Raw genomic sequence first — 21,168 nt, forward strand, 5'->3', positions numbered from 1 at the left:
ATACACAGAAATTTCTCACGTATTTTGGAATATGCCTTAGGGTTTCTAAGAAACAATAGAAACCACAAAAATTTTTTTGTTTTCTTTTATAGAAGTGTAACTTTTGGTGTTACTAACTCCAATCTTATGGGTAAAATACACCAAATAAAATGAATATGTAATGTATTCCAAACTACTTAAGGCATTTTGAAATAAGCTTACTGTGTGTATGCAATATAACACTGAGGCAAATCACAAACGTAAATTTTATATTAGACTTATTAATGTCAAGTTTTGTATACTAGAACATGAGTAACTTCTGACTGAATGTCTGTGTGAATATTTATTTATAAATGAAGACACAGCCAAGGAATTTGGAAACTTTATTGAAAGAATTAAAAAGGAAACATAAAATGTAGCATATTAAAATGAGCTCTATAATGAACACTTCTAAAGACAAACAGGTAATACAACACTGTAACTTGAATAAGTTCAAACACCTGCAGTTGAGGGAATGAATTACTGCATTTGGGGACAAAATACCACATCAACAGTTTTTACTTGTAAAATATTTTGGTCCTTACTTAAATTTTTAATTGTTGCACAGGGCTAAGAAATTCTTACATTGCCATTTTCTGCCCAAGAAAAGGGCTTCCACTTTGTACAAGCCACAGCATTGTCAGCGGGAGCTAGAAGTTATCCCTTTATAATCACACAAGGGAGTAACTTAGCTCATCATGGTGAAGCAAAAGAAGTCACCCAGGACGCTGAGATGGGAGAATCAAAATCATTTAAGGCCATGCAATTTGGACTAGTTTACACAATATGCTGAGTGAGACCTCCCTTTCTTAAAAATGGACTTCATTTTAATCATTCCAATTTCGGAGCGAATGGCTCATTTTGTAACTAAAGCAACGGCGATGGTAATAATAAGAAACTTGAAAACGGTATCCCCAGCATCTAATGAAATGATGGCCATATCATCCACTCAACTGCTAGACACAAAAGACACAGCAACAAAACAATTTGGTTTCCATCATTGACAGATAGCATCTGTATACAGAAATAAAGCTTTGGAACCGTGCAGTTCTATGACAGAGTCTTAAGGTTGTTATGTGTGTGGGAGAAGAAGCTCACTTAATTCTTCTAGGTCTTGCTACAGAGGTATTTCTTCAAAGTAACACAATGTAAAATGAGGACTAGAGAGGACTCTTGTAGCATCATCTATACAGACTGGCAACTAAATTCAGACCAAAGCACTTTTCATTTTTCAGTACAGTAGAAGTGAGGAAGGGTTCTCTATAAACATAAATTTTCTTTGGGATAATCTAGATTTTTAATTCCAGTGAGTAAGTCACTTATGGGCAAGGCTGAGGGGCTAGAAATCATAAATTAGTCAAACTTCATCCTAATTTATCTTTTAGCTTGAGTCACATGCATTTGTTATACTTGATTCTCTCCTTCACCTTAATAATTGAAATACAGTCACTATGTTCAAGCTTCAGCATGGGACCAAGTAACTGTGGGCACGTGCATGCTATAAATTCATTGGCTATCTTTTGTGATGATTCAAAGCTCATCCCTACTAATTTATGGTTGATAGCTCTGGACATAAACTATTATCGCTGGCTAGTCCTGGTGTTAGAGCATTTGCAGAGCACACAAAGCCCTGGGCTGTATTCCCAGCACCACACACCAAATTCCCTATTTCTATTGTCCTTATGAAAATGCATTTTTATGACTTAGAGATTCACAAGGGAATGTCCACATCACGATGCTGGTTATGAAATTATGGGAGTAATAAAGCTGAAGTGAGCATTCTTAACTATAAAATGAATGTATGCTTCCATTTTCAATTGGCTAAAAACAGCTGCTCAGATTGTCAGGGTGGTGGCTGTATTGCTGACTTAGTGATCAGGAGCTGAGGGGAAAAGAAAAGTAATTTCTAGCCAACTGGCCCTGAGCTATGGGATACATTAAGGCTTGGGTTGTTTCTGACTTTGGTCTGTTTTCCATCTTTCTCTCTCTCTTTCTCTCTCTCTCTGTCTCTCTCTCTCTTCCCCTTTTTTCTTTTGCAGTCCTGAGGATGGAACCCAGGGCCTCATTCATCCAGGCAAGTGCTGTACTAATGAGCTATGGCTGCAGATCGAGTTATATGCTTCCAAGAGAGTTAGCTGTGTATGAAAAGCAACATTTCCCAACAACTACCCTCAGCCTAGCATGGGGTCCAAGACACCTGACTCAAGATGGGAAGGATTCAAAGTGCCCCTGATGATCCATCCCTTAACCTTTCAAACATCCAACCTTGTTAAGCCTTGGTGTCTTGGAGAACAACAAGGAAGCTCCTTGGCTATCTGCAGACTTGGAGTGAAAACTGGCTGAGGACTTTAAATTGACATTGTCTTCCAGTGTCTAGCTCATGTAAGATTTGGGCTGATTCACTTCTGTTTAGTTAAAGCATTAACAATTTTATCACTTAAATCCACATTAATTGATATAAGTATTAACTGCAAAGGATGAAATCTGTTTTCATTAGATTCGAGAGTAACTATCTTGTAATGTACTGAGTATTTTTTTTTCTGCTCTCTCTGATTGAATAAAAGGAAATCTCTCCTGAGACCCTTATCCACTATGTGGTACATGTGTGAGTGTGCATGCATGTGTGCATGTGTGTGTGTATGTGTGTGTGTGCGTGCGTGTGCGTGTTTACAGTGGGAATTAATTCAAGCAGAAAAGCATCTTTGCTGGTAGCCTTTCGAAAAGAAATGCTTTGTACTCTCACTCAGTGCTGTTGAAGATCTGGCATTTGTTAGCAGTCTGAGCCTCTGGTGAACCGTAGCGAGCTAGCCGCCCCAACAGCACTGCAACACCATGCTTTCACTAATTCTTAGCGCTTCACAAAGTACTCTCCCTAACTTCCCCCTATTACCACAGACTTCTTATATTGTCAAAGCTCCAAGGGTTGCTTTCATGGACTATGTACATAAGTGCAAAAAAGGGGTGTCTCACACATTCGCACCCTAACTGAGACAGTCAGGTGACTGTGGCATAAGTCTCTTAAACACTGTTCAGGACCCTTCTATAGAATCTTTACGTGTGGCTTCACAAATATGGGTTAATCTTGAAATGTTTACTTATGCTTTAATCCTCACATATAGTTTTTGTGAATAAATCCAGAAAATATAATGTTTCTATAACTACAGATACTTCATGAATAGATAATTTTGAATAAAGTTGTGAAAAAAATGCCAGGTAATATCTATGTCAAGCTTGTTCTGGTGTCAAAATACTGTAGAATAACCCTATCAACACAACACATTCTCTAAACTATAAGGCCTTATACTAGAATCCATGTGTTATAAACTTGTTTTGGACAAAAAGCTACGTGGGAACACAAATTCAGCTTTTACATGGGACACAGGGCTTCAAAAACATCATCAATTTTCTGAGTTTGAGCTGTATCTTCTATATGTTTGCACTGTCATGAACCACATAGAGCTTACACATAAAAGTTTTACATGCATAAATGTCTAAAGGTAGCCATGTTGTAGTTTTGTTGCCAAAGCAACAACTAAATATATTTAGCTGACATCTATCATTTGTGTACAAAGCTGAATTTGTTCTTGAACTGTGAATTGTAGAGGGCAGTTATGGAGTGTGTTTATATTGAATTCTGCTACAGTGTCAGTTCAGAGCCTACAAAGATGGTCTGAATATATGCGGTCAAAACTTAAACTTTCTCTAACTCTCCTTCAAAATTAAACTTATTAGTTACTTAGATATAAACATGTAGTACAATGAAAACCTTAAAAACTAACAATTAGAAAAACAAAAACATGGCACCAATTAGTGACCTGGTTCTCAGAGCCTGTAGTTGTATTATATTTACAGTTTGATTAGACTATCTGCTAAATTTTACAAAAAGCTAAACTCTCTTATCTGCTATTTTATTCCACTATCTCTGACAGGCTCTGGTAAAATGAGGCCACTATGTTATTAAATCTACAAATTAAAACTTGGAGTCAAATCCATCAAATGAATCAAATCAAATCCGACTCCCCACCAATTTTACTTATTTCCATTTCAGTGAAATGTAGAAGAACTTTATTTTTTTTAAGGCGGAAAGAGAACTAGATTACTAATCCTTCTGCATGCCACAGCCTATCCCACAGACTGCCAGATCTTAGAAAAACCTCGGCTGCATTTTGCCCAAGGGCATCCTTACCAATACTCACCAAAGACAAGGAAAAGAACCAACTGGCATTCCCAGTGGCTGCTGGTTTAGGATGCTCAGAGATGGACATATGAGCAAGACTGATGGAATAGCAAGCAGACTGCTTTCATGACAAACAACAATAGCTAAGTGTGGATCCATGCTCCAATTTCAAAAGTCAACACTGTATTTAAATAGCAATTGTACGAATCCACTTAATTTAATTCTAGTCCCGACTCTCGTAGTGTTTTTTGGAAAAGCAGAAACTACTAAGCTCTTCTTAAATCACATAGTTACATTGCTTCTCTGCAGATTTGACACATTTTATCCAAGTTTCAGTTTCAGCGTTCTTGCAAATTTTGGCAAAAGGCTGACAAGATGGAGAAAGTCGATAATTTTGGACACGTGAAGCTGGATGCCATGGTAAAACACTAACTAAAAAATGCTAAGTATAAATCACAACTGATTGGAATTTGGTTTATATACAAATAATTGGGTAAATTTTGGTTTAGAGTCACTGATTAGTTGTGACTGATCTTGTTAACTCAATTTATAGTCAGATGACTTGTCTTTTCTTCAGTAAGACCATTAGTCATTGCACAACTAGAGTGCTATCTTAAAGTTTCATTTCCCTCAAAACTCCCTTAAATTGGATCAAAATGTTCGAGTTTTGAACTTGCTTTCTTAAACTTCACTTACACTGCAACTTTTAAAATGCTAATACTATATTATGGAAACTCATCGCACCAAAAAGACAACTACCCTGAATGTTCCTCACTAAATCTCCTCCTGAAGGTAAGTCAACATTAATATCTTCCAGTGCTTAGAGCAACATGAGAATAAGTCTACTCTAAGTTAATCATCTACATATACCTTGGTCAAAAGTTTAAGACGTTAAATGAGTTAGTATGTTGCACCAAACTGTCAAACTACAAAAGTTCATTCTGCACAAAACATTCCCATATCCATTAATAACTACATCTAAGACTAGCTGGAGTACATTCTTCCTGCAATTACGATGTTAGGAAATAGAAATACAGTGGTTCAGAGAGCCCACAGGTAAAAGGACAGACAACTCTCAATCTGTTAAGTTCAGCAATAGTTCACAAAGGGCAGAAGCCCATAGAAAAACAAGACTATTTAGAAATCACTGGTGACCAGGATTCGCCTGGACAATTAAGGTCAATGGGACACCAACCACCAGAGGGAATCTTGCTTTTGTAATATCTGAGCCAATATGGTCTGCTTTGAGTTCAGATGTTCCAAAGAAAGATGTAAAAAGTTGGTTCCCACAATGGCTCGGCAGCCTTAGGTAAGTCACACACACAGTCTGATTCTCTAGCAACTGTGGAAAAGGCAGTAAAGTCTTTGCCAATGCTATTGTTCTGCAAATCAATCCAACTACCTGTCGTGTGGTAGCCCAAGATAGTTTCCCTTTCATTGTGATCTTCACAAAGAAAATCAACTGTCATACAGACAAAATTTTGATTTTATGCTTTCCTGTGGGAGAATACACATTGAGTACAAACTATTCAATTTACTAAGGCTTTGGAAAATACATTTCCTCCCTCTTATAATAACAGTAATGTTAATAACTTTGTTGAGTAGAAGAGATACACTATCTGTCACAGAAACAGAAGTATTAGTAAGAAGAATTCATACCACACCTCCATGGGCTATTGCTATTCTCTATTAACCAAAGGATGTTAAAATTGACTAATTTTGAAACACACACAAAGGCAAGTAAGTTCAGATATGACAAAAAATAGGTTTGGTTCTGAGACAAAGCTGAACAAATCATGTCCCCCCCCCCCCCCTCCGATGTTAAAGTTTTGTCAGAGAAACACTTGTCAGTGCAGCATTGCTACTTCACTGCTGCTTTTAGCAAAACTGGAAACAGCCTAACTAAACTGAAAGACAATTGTGGAAACCTTTTCCAGTTCTTTTGCACATTCCAAGTCATTTTAAATCCTCCCTGCCCCCATTCCTGCCATTTCTCTAAACCTGTACTCAGCCTCCTTCTGTGATCAATAGAGAAAGATGGTCCATTTGGGGAGGTAAGGCCTCATTTGGAAACAATTTTCTTTCACCTGGACTGACTTTTGCTAGACTGCATCGTACTTATTATTCAAAGAATAGTCAAAAGAGCATGAGCCATTTGCATTTGGAAAACAGCATTTGTGCAAAAGGTTACAATGCAAAGGTTTTACACACTTTCTGCTAGTACATAAAAACTGTCTCCACGCCCACATCTCTCTGCTCCATTTCCAACCCATGATTAGCATACCTTTAAACTAGTAAGTACCAGTTTCTCAGCTGAGGATGACAAATGGCCCAAATTTAGACACTCAAGCTGAGAGATGGGATTCCTGTGACAAAATAAATGTAATAATTTTTATACATGCTACGAAATTTATTGGAGTGTGAACACTTGATTCTCAAATTACTTAAGAGGAATGATTTGAGGTTGACATTTGAACTTTCCCATCATAAGTAGGTAAGTATTTTTCTCCTTTAAAAATTTAGTATATTATTGACTATGCAAGGTCAGATCTACAGGTGAAATCCTACACACGAACAGATTTTGTGTCCACTCAGAAGTGAGGGCTTCAAAATGTATAGCTCAAGGAAATGTTTTAAAGAGGGCATATTACCACGAACCTGTTATACTTTTCAGTCACATATAGTTCTGTTCCCACTTATGTCATTCTAATTGAAACCAAACACCACATACAATAAGAAAACACTATAGCTTGGAAAAGCTAAACAGAACCCAATTTAATACAATATACCAATGGAGGAAAATGGATAGGAAATATCAGTTACATTCTACATCAATCCAATAGACTATCTTGTAAACAAAATAGTAAGGTAACACTTCAAAAACAGAATTTATCCACCAAGAGTATACAGTAAGCCTACAGTACACTGTGGATGTTCAGTTAGCATAAATCATTAATGAAAAAAGTCACAATATTTTATGGTTATATTCAATGTGGCAATTTCTATCAGAGGGAAAATTAATGTAACATGGATCTGATAATTCATATACATGACAAAGATGTGTGGTTGTATTCTATATGATAATTCATTTACGATTAATCCAATAAGGTAACACATAGTGGTTAATTTTCTATTTGCTTCAACATCTCCACAGATTTTTAAAACTTGAATTTGTCAACAGGTATTTGTGCTTTAATATATTGACTGCACCATGCTTATTGTTGTGTTGGACATACGAGAACATATGTAGAAAGGCCACATGGAGTTTCTTGTTGAGAGATTCTGATACTCTGTAACTCTGCTGCTCAATATTTCAACTGAAATAGAAAACAAAACAGGGGAGTCAGTAAGAAGCACTGAAGGGTTATTGAATAAGGTGTCAGGAGACTACTTCTTATTGCACTTCTTATATGATCTAAGAAACCAAGCTATGCCCCACTCTGAATTTCAGACCCTCTGACACAGTGGGTTAATGCAAAGAATCATGGAACAGACACATTGCTGGGATAGTCTATGGGAGGTTCCAACAGTGGGCCATATTTAAGGTATTATCTAGATAACGGTGAAATATATGCTTATCGCCTAAACATTGGTTCATCTCATCCAAAAGGCATGTACCCTCAAAATGTACTTAATACTAAACCCTTTGAAAATGTCCAATAGTAAACAAGGCGTTACATTTTTATCCGAATATCTTACACTCTTGCAAAAATATCCTGAGTAAGTCATGTACTATTATACAAAGCGACACTTTTGATCTTTGAAGATAATCTCCACGCTTGTTACACGTGAACATGATTATTCTCTACCAAACACCTCATTTCCCATGGGAATCAAGTAAAAAAAATCATTCTTCCCAAACATATTTTCTGTAAACTAATACGTTTGAATTTTCTTTACCTTGATGTGTAGCAGCCTATGAGAACTTAGCAAGCATTGGATAAACCTCCACTGTAATACTTTCCCAAGTTGCTACTATTCCAAGTAACACCTGCGGAATGATTCGAACTTCCAGCTCCTTCAGGTTTTCCATGTTGTTTTTAAGACATTCCTTATGACTGGGGGAATCTGCTTATCTAGTGTACAATAGCTGTGGGCTTTGTCTGAAACAGTATTAGGGACCTATTGCTGGGAGAAGTACAACTAGGGCGGCAGCAAGCATATCAGCTACCTCCTTGAACCAAATGCCAGACTGCGGGTGGGAGACATTTAAGCTTGCTCCACTGGCAATGCACTTCCAAATAGTTTCATGTGTCAGGTGTCTAGGGTTCTTATGTATCTTCAACAAACATGCCCCCACACGTTTAAGGCCTTGAATTTACGGGTGTCCCCGATCTAGGCAAAGTAGAGGTCGGGGTTAAGGTTGGGAAAAGAATAAAAATAATTATTAGATCACTAAGTTACTTTGTGTGCCATTCAAACTTCAAAACAGCTGGAGCAATTCTATTTGATGATTATGGAAGGCAACACCTTGCAACATACAGAAAGAGCCCTGCTTTGTATACTGACCCAGGAAGAAACACAGCACTCACTGCCTTTAAAATAATCTCATCAGCCAAATTCAAACAAAATGACGTTGTTTTGCTTCAACAACAACAAGAAAATAAAGCTTTAGCTTAGAGAATTAAGCTGAGTGTCTTTGCGCATGCCTTTAGCCTCCGTATTTGGAAGGCAGAGGCAGCCACATCACTGAGTTTTTAGGGCATTCTGATGTACAGTCAGTTATGGGACAGACAGGACTACACAGAGAAATCTTGTCTTGAAAAGAACAAAATGGAATAAAAAAAATTAAAGTTCAAATGTGATATGTACTTTTGACTAAAAAAATCTTGCCCTTTTGAAAATAGAAAACCATTATTGAGTATATAAAATCATTATAAAAATAGATCAACAGCTATTATCTGCACATCCAAAATTTCATGTCATTTCTCTCATAGTTCAGTTTGGAAACTTTTGAATGCACAGTCAAACTCAAGTTGTAAGCAAGGTCTTTAAAGGAAAATGTTTACCCAAACTTAGCAAATAACAACTGTGTAAATAAAAAATAAACCCTACGGATAACATCTTTTAATACTTACAGAAACTTTCTGTTCTATTGTGAAACAAACATGTTCATATTCAGTTCATGTACTGATAATTGGGGCATCTACAGTAGTAAAAAAGATTTTACATTACAATGGTGCCTTAGGAAAGTTCCATTTATTTTGTTCATCGTTTGGATTTGGTGCATCAATAACAATGATCAGTTTCACAGGAAACTTTGAGTAAGTTTACTATTTCTACTGTGTCAACTTTGCAGAGCATGGGTTGGAGTGTGGTTTAATCATTGAATGAATGCTGTGTGTGCCATGGTCATGCTTGAAATATATGCAGCTGACTGGGGGTGGGGTGGGTGGGGGAAGCCCCAACTTCGATGAGGCAGAATCTGCAGCACGGTGTTCAGTAGCTACTGTACCAATCACCTCACAAAGTCAAGAGTCCCTAAATATTGGTCAGCTGCCCATGACTCTGCCTGAAGAAACTAAGCCAAATGAAAATAAAAACAACATGAGCACATCTAATGTCTACATGAGGAGGGATTTCTGATGTAATCACTAGGTGAAAATCAGGATATGTATTCCTTGGAAAGAAATGTGATAGCATGCTTTTTTTTTCCAGTGGAATTTCAAGTAAAGGTGATGTGCTTATTAAATCAAAGTTCAAACACAATAATCATAAAAGAGGAGGGGTGGTAAAATAAGTTTTCCTCTTGATCAGACTGACAAAGCATTTCAGACATATACAGAACAGCATATACATTTGAGGACTGGTGTGGTAGCAACAATTTGATATAGAATAACATGAGCAACATCTGTTTACCAATTAACTCTGAGATGAGTAGAAAACCACATACAGTACCCAAATTATATATTAAAAAATTCCACACCTAACGACTGGTTAAGAAACACATAAGCATATGGATCAATACATCTCACCAATCGAAAAGGCATATCGTGTGCCTTTTCAACACGTTGTGGTTATCTAGGTCTGAACAGATGAAGTAAATGGCCAAACCTGATTGCCTGTAGTTGTTGGAACGTAGGGAACGTTGCCGGCAGGTGGTGTTGCTGCAGACATGGTGGAAGGTGTAGCACCGTGCATCATGGGCACTTGCAGTAGGAAATCATGGAAGCGACACATGGAGGGGGAAGCATTTATACAACCATGACAGATACGATGGAATGGGGTGTAGTAGATATTCCAGCAACAAGCCATGTAACATCATCAGGATGGATACACACCAGGGTGCAGCATGCAACCAGAGTCAGTGCAAAGCAGCACAACACGGAATGGAGGAAAATTTCAAAAGAGAAAAGGGGAAAGCCAATTATAGTCACCATTAATGAAACAGAGCCATTCGTAACATTCTGAACAAAATAACATTGTAGTGGATTCAAAGGGCTGAACTTTTCAGGAAGTAATGAAGGCATATGAAAAAACCATCTGCTGTTACCAGGGCTACCTATTAAAGCTAGTTAAGCAGACAAGTCACTAGATTGCACAGTCAAAACTAATTAGGGAATTGCGGACTAGTGTTTGGGTTCAGTGACAAGTTCTGTAACTTGATTTTCTTGTACAATGACAGTTTTGTGTGTACTTACCTGATCTGCATATGAAAGAACGGTGGTTCTGCTGATAAGTATGTGGTAGAAGAGCAGGTATGATGAAAACAATGGAATATGTATTCAGCTTGCCAAGTTTTAACTATTTTCAAATATACAAGTGCTTCATAGTAAATTGCGTCTTCATAGTGAATGTTAGACCTACAATGGCTGGCAGCTGCAAAATCTCTTTGGGATGCTTTGCTCTGCTCCTTTCAGTCTCAAAGCTTTTGGATGATTTTCTAATTTCCAGCTTATTTTGGAAAGCCAGGCATGGAATTTAATGTGTGAATGGCAATGTGTTAATGGGCAGCATACACAGATGATAACTTGTCACATCTACCTCAGTCAAATTCGGAGTTGCTGACACTGGACTGACAAAGTGAATGCCCAAAATTTGGGGACAAAGTGAATGTCCCCCAAAGAGTGAATAACAGAAACTCCTTAGGTGTCCCTTTTACTCATCTCTGGTTACTGGTTTCCTACAGTCATCTTTGCTTGTCTAACATGGTAATTCTAAAAGCACTCATGTTGTTCTCATTGGAAGTGCAGCAGCTGTGTGCAAAGCTGCAGTGCCAAAGCATGCAATTGCATTCAGAAGCAGAGCTCTGAAAGGGGAAGGACAAGGAAGCAGCCCCAAGAGACAGGTCAGAAAAGGTGAAAACAGAGACACAGTTCTCAGCCTTGCAGAAGTCAGTTCTTGCCCTTAAATTCATAGACTGTTCCTGTTAGTAACCAGGAAAGATTAATTCCTACGGGGGACAGCTAATCCTTCAAGAACAGGCATCATCCCTTTGCCAGGGTTTAGGTCTTGCTGTGTTTATGTTGCTTCTATGTGCTCATCATTTTGACCTTTCTTATTTCAATGACCACATAGCCTTTAGTCCACCAGTGGGATGGAGATCAAACTGTTGCGAATTCTCTACTATGAGAGGGACTGGGGTGTTAGGAGATGCTAAGATGTGTTCCGAATCCTTTTTTCATGATCTGTTCCTCGTTCCTAGGAACTATGACCTCCCCAAAATGGCTTTCTCATTTTCTTTTCTATTAGTGAACTACAAATGGCTTAGGGAAGGCTCCAAACCGGTGGTGGCTAACTGATTGTAACCGAGTGTAACTAATTGTTTCACTTTATGCTATCCAATGGCTGAGAGGATTTGACTGGGAGCTTCAAATTGCATAATTACCTCCATATCACTTTTGGAATGATTCAGTTGTCCCTAATTTCTGGGCAGATGATGTTTCATTCTTGAGTGCTATAGAATCTATCACAGAACACTGCGGGATGTTCTAGCTTTGCTTAAGTCATTCTTTTTCAATATTTGTGAATTGACTGCATTACACTGTAAGGATAACTTAGGGAGGAGATTGTTTTATTGTAGTTTATAAATTATACATTAAAAACTTATTTTTAAAATAATAGATAAAAGAACAAGAAAAATAATCTAATTTCAGTCTGGAAGGAAAGATTTTAAAAATATTTCACTTGCTATGGAAATGGCAGGGTTAGAATTTGGCTACAGTGGCAACCTACTTGGACCTGAGAAATGGGTCTACTTTGATTGTACAAATCACCATATAAACCTTAAGTACCCAAACATGTCCACTTACACCATTTTGTCAACCATGTTTTCATAGTCACAGCAGAAAGATGGTTTTAGGCTAGAGAAAAGTGTGATTTTTTTTTGTATGAAACCTACCAAAAGTTGAAGCAGGAGTCATGCACAGTATTGGCCCTGTACACCATGCAGATAAGCGGGGAAGGTAAAGAAAAGAGAGATTTCATTATTAAGGCTTAATAGAAGTGCATTTTAATTGGGAGATCATTTTTTGCAACATCAATTCATCAGCACATGCAAAAGAGTAACCCATGCTTCTAATTACAGGTTAGATTTAAGACCACAGACCCAGGTAATAAAAGCAATTCAGGTTAAAATAGAACTACTTTTTTAAAAAAGGAATAACCTCACTTAAATTAAATATTTATTCTAGGCAAATATACTGTCAAAACTTTATTCATAAAGGGAGATTTTTTGTTTCCTACACCCATCCGTTTAAAGGTATGTTCCAGGATCCAAGTTTGTTGCCTATTTTTGTCTTCTGTAGTTAGAGAATTACTCTATTAACAACGTGTCCCACAGCTCACGAAACCGAGGAGCAGTCTCTTTGGAGATTGGCTTTCCATTATGGGGAATCTCAGCTAAATTAGATTTTAGTTTGCTATTAATTCAGGGGAGTGCATTTGGGAGATTTCTTGTACATCCATATACTTTAGTTTTGAGACAGTGAATTTGAGAATGGCCTAATGTCTACTATTTAGCTAGACCAAGCTGACCCTGTACTCAAAAACGATCTTGACTCAGCTTCTTGAGTGTTGGGATTATGGGCATGCAACTAAAACTAGCTTGTATATGTGTCAAATTTGGCAAAACAAATGTCTAACTTCTACATACATTCACTCTAAAATTGAAAAGAAACCCTGGAATGAACAATGTAAAATTTTCCACACTCAACCATCCCTGGCTGGACATTCTGGGCCACCAAATTTATTCTATAGTTACTGAAAAGTGGCCAAAATGGAGTGATCTGAGGTAGATGGAAATTGCTGTGACTGTTGAAGAAAGTAAAAGCTACTTCAAACCGTATGAGTTTTCTCTTTTACTTTGTGGCATTATATATTTTTCTTTAGACTTGGAAGAAAAGTCTATATCATTAGATATAAATTGTCTCCCTTTCTAAGTGATAGAAATATGACAAAGAAGTTCATTTTTCACCTCTGGAAACTATTATATAAATGTATGGTGTCTGCCTTGGAAATGGTGACTGGATGAATGACTGTCAATAACTAAACAGTGTTACATCAATGGCTCCCTTCACAATTAGACAACTGATCAGCTCGTTATCTTCCCTATGTCTAAGTACACAATGCTATGCATCAGGCATGTTTATGAAATTTGTAAGTCTTATAAATGGGTTTAAAGCAAATGGTACTTTTATTTATTAAAGCTTTTTAAAGAGAAAAAAATCCCAGAACTTTCTGGAAGTAGTAGAGGTTAAAGTTAAGGCTTTGTCCATGCTAGACAAGTTCCCCATTACTCCACACACTCCCAACTCCTATTTTCACTTAATAATAGTTTCCAAGAGTCAGAAGCTGAAACTACCTGTTTTATATATAGACCAAAAATTTGCTATAAACTTAAGGGTTTAAAAATTACTGATTGTTATATCATAGTTAAACGAACTACAAAATTTACAATATTGAGGGCGGAAAATTCTTTTGACAGATAATTACTATCTGTGAAATAATCACTAAGAGTCAAGACTTTAGCTGAGATTAAACTAAGGGAATCAACCTTCAGAAGCATAAAGTAAAAAGAAATGTCAAAAAAGAAAACTATTAACATCTTTCTTCTTTCGATTTCAAGCCATTCATTTCCAAAATCATGTTACTCTAGATAATAGCAAATCAAATGGCATAGCTTTACTTTACCTATAGTGAAAATGCATGCTGATAGTCCCCAACAAACCCCCTTTGGAAGGGGCTTTGCAGTACACATACTAAAACTGTTTAACTCAATATTCTCAGAGCTGTGCTCTCACCTGTTAAACCCAATATTCCCAGAGCTGTGCCCTCACCTGTCGGGATGAAAGCCGGCTGCGGAATCTGCATGTTAGCCAGAGCCTGTTGGCAGTGGAAAACACTGGGGTTAAAGACTGGAGTGGCACCATTGACCTTGTCAAGGGCTGACCTCTTTGGTATCAGCTGAAGTGCACCAGGCGGCAGGGCCTATGAAGAAGGGATGAATTCATCGCTAGTATCAGGGAAGAAGTAAAAATGTACTCAGACCAAGAAAGTGCCAGTGATCAAAGATGCAGTTTGGGAAGCCACAAGGGTTGCCATGGAGCAATACTTTCCAGGAATAGTAGACACCCAGCAGGGTAAATTAACAGATTGGCTGTTTCAGAGCCAAACATTTATACAAAACAGAAACATAAAGGGAAAGGGCCTTTTACTGTCTCCAATCCTTAACACGTGGGGCAGGAAGGGGCGGTAAACTTTAACAGCAAATTGTCATACACAACTTCTTGTGTATGCTCACTTAGTAAACAACAGAAATGAGACAGAGGGAACTGACAGTAGAAGAGGGAAGGAGATGACTAGCCCAACACAGCTGTAGTGAAACACCCGAGCATTTCTAGCGTTGACCTCTCACACGGGGTCACACAGCACCACACAATTATTTCTTCCTACTTGCTAGTTTTTAGTGTTATTAATCAAAGCTAACTTTTCCCACAAATGGCCACTAGGCTAATGCAAAGGAGAGGCCTTGTCTCTCAGTCAAGTCAACGTCTCCCTGGACCTATGGTAGCCTTGATCTTTCCCTCCCTTCCTGCCCTGTGTCACCAGACTGGAAAGGTAACTGTGACCTTTGTGAGATCAGAAGCTCCATAGTACCCCATCTTTCAAGTGCTTTCAAAGGAATTCAAATGTGAGTGGCAAAGTGCCCATGAGAGGGACTCAGAATTCACAGACAACGCTGCCACGTTTGACTATTCGGGCTACTCAGATCCTAGGATACTCAAAGAACCATTTACTTTTAAAATTATATATTTTTACCATTTTCTAAGATTGTGAGAAAGAAAATGGTGGGCTAATGCTAATAAAGATTTTTAAATAAATTACCATTAGAATGTGGTCGGGTAAGGTGGATGGGGAGGGGGAAACAACCTTATAGCAGAAGTGGGGGATGGGATAGGGAGCTTATGTCCAGGAAACCAGGAAAGGCAATAACATTTGAAATGTAAATAAAAAAATATCCAATAAAAGAAAAAAAAAGTCTTAGCAAATAATTAGAATAGATTGGTCCTATCTTTTCTAATGTATAACTTCGGCTATTTGTGTTAAGATACACTCATGAGTGGACAGTCGTTCATATATGCAGAGTATTAGACAAAATAGGCTTACATGAATCATCGACACCTCAGCCCCAACAGAAAGCCCAGAGTCCCAACGTGCTCTTACCATTGCGTTGGCAGCAGCGGAATGGTTCATCTGGTGATGAGCTGCCCTGAGTTTGGCCTGCAAGTGGGGAGGTGGGTGAAAGTACTTGCATTTCTCCCGGGAGCATCGGCCTTTAATGTAATCCATGCAGATTGTCACAGTATTATCAGTGACTTCAATCATGGAAACATCCGTGGGGTGAGCATAGCGGCACTCGCTCTCCCCACGGGTACAGTTTCCACGCTGAAATTCACGGCAAACCTTAAGAAGGAAAAAAAAACAAAAACATATACATTTCCCAGTGATGACTGGAAGGTGACTGGCTTATATTTACCTTCCTAGAACAGATGAGAGTCACATCCACATCTTGTCACCTCTGTAGGAAATAGCTATGAAAGATCAAGACTAATATGAAGCAGAATTTACCGTACTTATCGTACGGTAAATCACATTTTCTACAAAGATGGGAGTGTCTATTGGCCTTATACAAATATAGGACTTTAAAGTATTACTGAAAAATGTATTTGTACTGAAGTTAACCTATCCATCTTAAGAATAATTATTTCTTTAAGGCCTGGGGTGTTTCTTTATTACACAGCAATGTACTGGTAGTTTTACACAGCCCACATGTAAAGCACATTAAATCACGTGCATACTCAGATTCTGTTACAACGCATGAGCATGCGAATGCCAATGGAGCTGGCTTTCTAAGACATCGACTAGTTATTTATGTTAGTGCACAAAGAATAGAATTAAGGGAAAACTAAGGGATGCCAATAAATCAAAGGCTGTTCGAAATTTTCTTTAAATTCTTCATTACTTATGAAGTACATAATTTTTTTATCATGGAGAAAATAGACACATATTTCATTTACGACCTCCATGCACACAGTTTAACATTCTATAATTTTAGAATGTTAGGTTCATTTTGTTTTCAGTTTATCATTCCACATAAGAATGTCTGTTCTAGAAAGTAAAGATCGATGAGCAATTCCAATAATCCTACTCTATAATGCCCCAGCATAGGTATAGAGAACCTTTTCACTCAGACTTCCTATGCAATGATTCACTCACTTCAGAACAAGGCCTAATTGAAGTTTAAAAATGGTTACCATTCTTTCTCAGGCTCCTTAGGCTAAAAAGGTACTTGGATTTACTTACCCACACTCAACAAATTAGCCTCTGAATATGGTACATCATGCATAAAGTTAACATTCATTTCAAAGCATTTCTATATGTCTTAACGAATACCTCCAGTCTATCCGTACGAGGTGGTTTTGGACCAGGAACTCCTGACAGTGCAAGAGGTGGGTTTCCAGAAATCAGAACCGGACCATTTGGTAAAAGCTCAGCAGGAACCAGGCCCATCCCAGGATGAGGTATGTAGGGATTGAAAGCCATGGTAGGATTAGCTGCCAGTGATGGATTCATAGGAAAAGATGCCTGTGTTCAAAAGAGAGAAAATGAGGTTGTTACAGCTAAATAAATCCTTCTTACCATTTATTATACCAGGCATTCTTGAGGGAACACAAGCCATTCCACAGTTTACCAACAGCCTACAACTATTTCTTTTTTCTTTTATTTTTGAGGTTATATAATTATATCATTTTATTATATTTATTATGAAATTATACTATTATACTATTTTATACAATTATATTATTATATGATTTCTCCCTTCCATTCCTTTCTAAATCTTCCCATACCCCACTTTTTACTCTCTTTAAAATACATGACATCTTTACTTTTATTAATTGTTGTTACATAAAAAAGTATATATAAATGAAATTATACATATTATACATAATATATATATTCCAAATATAATCAGTACTATTTCTTGATTTTTTTGTCTTTTACTTATTCCTATATAGCTGCTTTTAAAATAACAACTCTCTATAGGAATGAACTTTATTGGTAAGCTGATTTTTGAAAAAGCCCTAATTTAACCAACAAATGACAAGACACATACACACATTCATATTCATATTCATATTCTCTTTCTCTCTCTCTCTCTCTCTTTCTCTCTCTCTCTCTCTCTCTCTCTCTCTCTCTCTCGGTTTCCTTACTTTGGCCATGCCTTTAAGTTGGGTTTTGGTGTACTTCTAGAAACCCCTTTCCTCCCACCTCCTCCTTCCACTTCTCAGCTGTAATTGGCTCCAAGGCTGCCTGTCAAGTCCCAACCACCCAATAGCGGCCTGCCCTGCTTTCTTTTCTTAGCCCACTGCTCTTTATGGAAGATTTGAAAAAGAAAAGGGTAATTTAGGAAAAGTGAATGCTTTAACAGTTCACCGTCTGCCAAAAATGAGGTTATCATTGTCATTTTATTTTACTATTTTCTCTTTAACTCTAGGCCCTTTTCCATAAATGGATGTGACTTGCCCAACCTTGTCTTTATCTAGGGGCCATATGACACTCATAGTTCAAAAGGAGGCTCTAGAAATGCTACAAGGATTCCTGTTAGGGAGGAAGAGATAAGATAACAGAATTATATGGTCCATAATTTAGAGCATCATTACTAAAGAAAGGTCTTAGAAATGCAATGGTATTGTCTGGTTTGGGTATGTCTCTACTTGAGCTTGCTCTGTTTAATGTCTTTAGCCTCCACAACGGCACATTTTATCACTTTACAACATTGTTTTCCAGTTCCTGCCGCATGTGTGCATCTTTCCAACGTGCTTATCATTTCACTGATAGTCCTCTGCACCCTACAGTACTGAATACTTACTGAGTGGCTTGTACATACACTTGAAGATACATTGAACAATACATTTTAATTTTAATCAATGAATAATATATATTACTCACATATGTCTAATAGCAATTTAATAAGTTACTAAGTGGCGCTGGCCTACTGTGTTTTTACTAAGTGCATGTGTTCCTCCTTGCACTCTTTTTCTTTCTTCTTTCACTGCAGAAAGCAAGCTGCCCCCACACTTGCGAAATTGCAGTCAGAGGGCTTCGTCTAACTAGGGGGAAATAAGAATGTGTGGAGTCTGGCAGGGTCAATGAGTACAATCCCTACCTTGTCCTCCATGCTTACTTCAAATTTCCAGTAGCACAGCTGCTGGAAGAAACCCTGAAGGGCAAGATGGCTAACATGGAGGTACTCCTGTTTCAGCAGTCGTCCTTGGGTACTTATTAAATGAACGGACTAACGTCTTAAAAATGCAGAGAGAATCCAGCTCAAAGGAAGTAGTCTCATTAGGGTAAGAAGATGGCATGTTAAGATGAAGGGACCACACTAGGGGCCAAGAAAGATGATGGAGCAGCCTGGGGAGGGGTTCCCCGGTTTGAGGACAGATAGCCCTGGGCTGACCAAGCCCAGGTAAGTCTTGTGATGGAACACTTCTCAGGAACTTGTCGAAGTTCTCACCATCTCCAGTGACAAGGTCTAATTCCTTGATTCATACTAATTCAATGACTCATACTCATGTCCAAATCAGCAAGACTCTTTGAAAGGAAAATCTCCCCATTTGAACAACATAGTAGTCTTGTTTCCATGTATTTGTTTTCTCTCAAACTTTCATGGACTATCTAACTGAAGTCACTTCCAAGTTTAAATACTTCTTAATTTTGCTTTCCCTAAAACTGAATAAAACATTACAACTAGGATCTATTGAACAGAGGCTGAAGGGTAGATGGATTATTTTCAGACTAAAAAATAACTCTGTAATTAATTTTCAATTAAAAGCCAAGCTTAATATTCACACAAGGCAAGCTTTCTTTCATGGCTCTAACCTCTGTAGTTTTTCCTTTCTGCCAGGGAAATGTTTCTTTTTACTTCTTTCTGTTTTTAAAACCATTTAAATCTACTTAGGGTCTGTTATTTCTTCTAATAGTATAAAAAATCTGTAAATAATCAGCCTATTAAAAAGGTAAAATGATTTCTGGAGATGTTGAGTTCTTTTAAAAGATTTAACCACAAACTCTACTGGGTTGTCATTAGATTTTAAAATTAGTGTTGTAGCTTTTATGACCATTTCCCCCTTGAGTATAAATGTCATTCTATAACACTTTATTGAGAAGCAAGTTCTTCCAATTGCAGCCCTGGAGCAGAGCTGGAATTCCAGGGCTGCTTATTTCATTTCAAATAAGCATTTCTATTTTCTCAACACCACCTCTGCCCCAAGCTAACGACTTCATTTTATGAATATGAACCTTCAATGGCTTAGCTTTGACTAACAGTCATGGGTTAAGTCAAGCAGCCTACAAGCGTGTACATTCAGTTGCAGTAAGCTAAGCCTGCCTCTTAAGTAACTTAATCCTGCCTCTATGTGTATAACAGTCCTTCATGTCCACGGAACTAACATGAACCCATCTGTAAGTTTATTGCCTATTTTAAAGAAGAAGGTAAGGGAGTTTGTGTGTATGAATGCCAGAGTCAGAACCCATGGCCTCATACAGGCTAAGCATTCTTTACCACTCAACAACATCCCACAACACTAAGGAAAAGGTTCTTAATACATGGAATCTGATTTCTCTATATAGTCTAGAGTGGTCTGGATATTTCAAATGCCTGTGACATTTAAAGAAGTATTTACTTATTTTCTAATATTTGAAAATATCAAAAGATGTTATATCTTAAAAGCAGAGATGTTGATTTTTATCCTTCTAGTCTGTCGAAGGATGAAGAATAGTGAATGTAGCAGAATTTAAGAAACAAGATTGCTGGACAATTATTTGTTCACAGTGCCTAGCAGTGATTTCTCCTATCATACAAATTTCTAAGACTCCCGGGGCATTTGCACAGAGCCTAGAAACTACCAAGCACTCAAGAAATGCCTCCTAAAAGTTCTGTGAATGTCTTCAGAAAAAATGGCTCTAATCTTTTGCGTCTGGCATTCTGTGAGTCAGCTAAAAGCTGTAGGAACTGTGTCCAGGAAAGCTTCATGTGTACACAAAAATGTGGCCTGGGATCTTAGGAAATTCAAGGGTCCATGACATCTGCCCCTGAAGCAGGTTTCTGGCTCCTCGTGGGCCCATAGACCACATGCAGTTAAAGTCCCAACACAAAATGAAAACCTTACATTAGACAGATGAGATTGTTTTGTGATTTTTTTTTGAAAACTAGATTGTATAGCTCTCAAATGTGAACTTTGTGGGTAACAATGTCCTGGTGCATTGGCAAAAAGTTGAATAAGGAGAATAAGAATCCACAAATTAGGACTACTCAGCCAAATATAATCTGCCTTTATTTTAATGCAATCTGCTTTTTATGTTTTAGTTGTTTAAAAATATTAAAAGTTATATTTAGTTACATAGGGAAAGTATGAGTATATTTTTATTTTAATATCTATTCACTGATTTCGTTGTGCTCTTTCATAAAC

At 37.6% G+C, this 21,168-nt stretch overlaps 1 protein-coding gene across 51 annotated transcripts in view; it reads right to left on the minus strand.

Moving 5' to 3' along the window:
- Positions 1-348: 348 nt before the first annotated feature.
- The window catches only part of Mbnl3 (muscleblind-like splicing regulator 3), a 95,733-nt gene continuing 74,913 nt past the window's right edge, over positions 349-21,168 (minus strand). For 9 of the 51 annotated variants that reach the window (XM_087599442.1, XM_087599448.1, XM_087599472.1 and 6 more), the window contains 5 exons: positions 17,090-17,281; positions 15,860-16,099; positions 14,473-14,623; positions 10,250-10,344; positions 349-7,512 (listed from right to left, as the gene is read on the minus strand). In XM_087599442.1, the coding sequence (XP_087455568.1) occupies positions 7,501-7,512; positions 10,250-10,344; positions 14,473-14,623; positions 15,860-16,099; positions 17,090-17,281 (690 nt within the window). In that variant the 3' untranslated portion in view covers positions 349-7,500. 51 annotated transcript variants of the gene reach the window in all.

This window comes from Rattus norvegicus, chromosome X, assembly GCF_021556685.1.
Source record: "Rattus norvegicus strain SHRSP/BbbUtx chromosome X, alternate assembly SHRSP_T2T, whole genome shotgun sequence".
In the NCBI taxonomy this organism is placed as follows: Eukaryota; Metazoa; Chordata; class Mammalia; order Rodentia; family Muridae; genus Rattus; species Rattus norvegicus.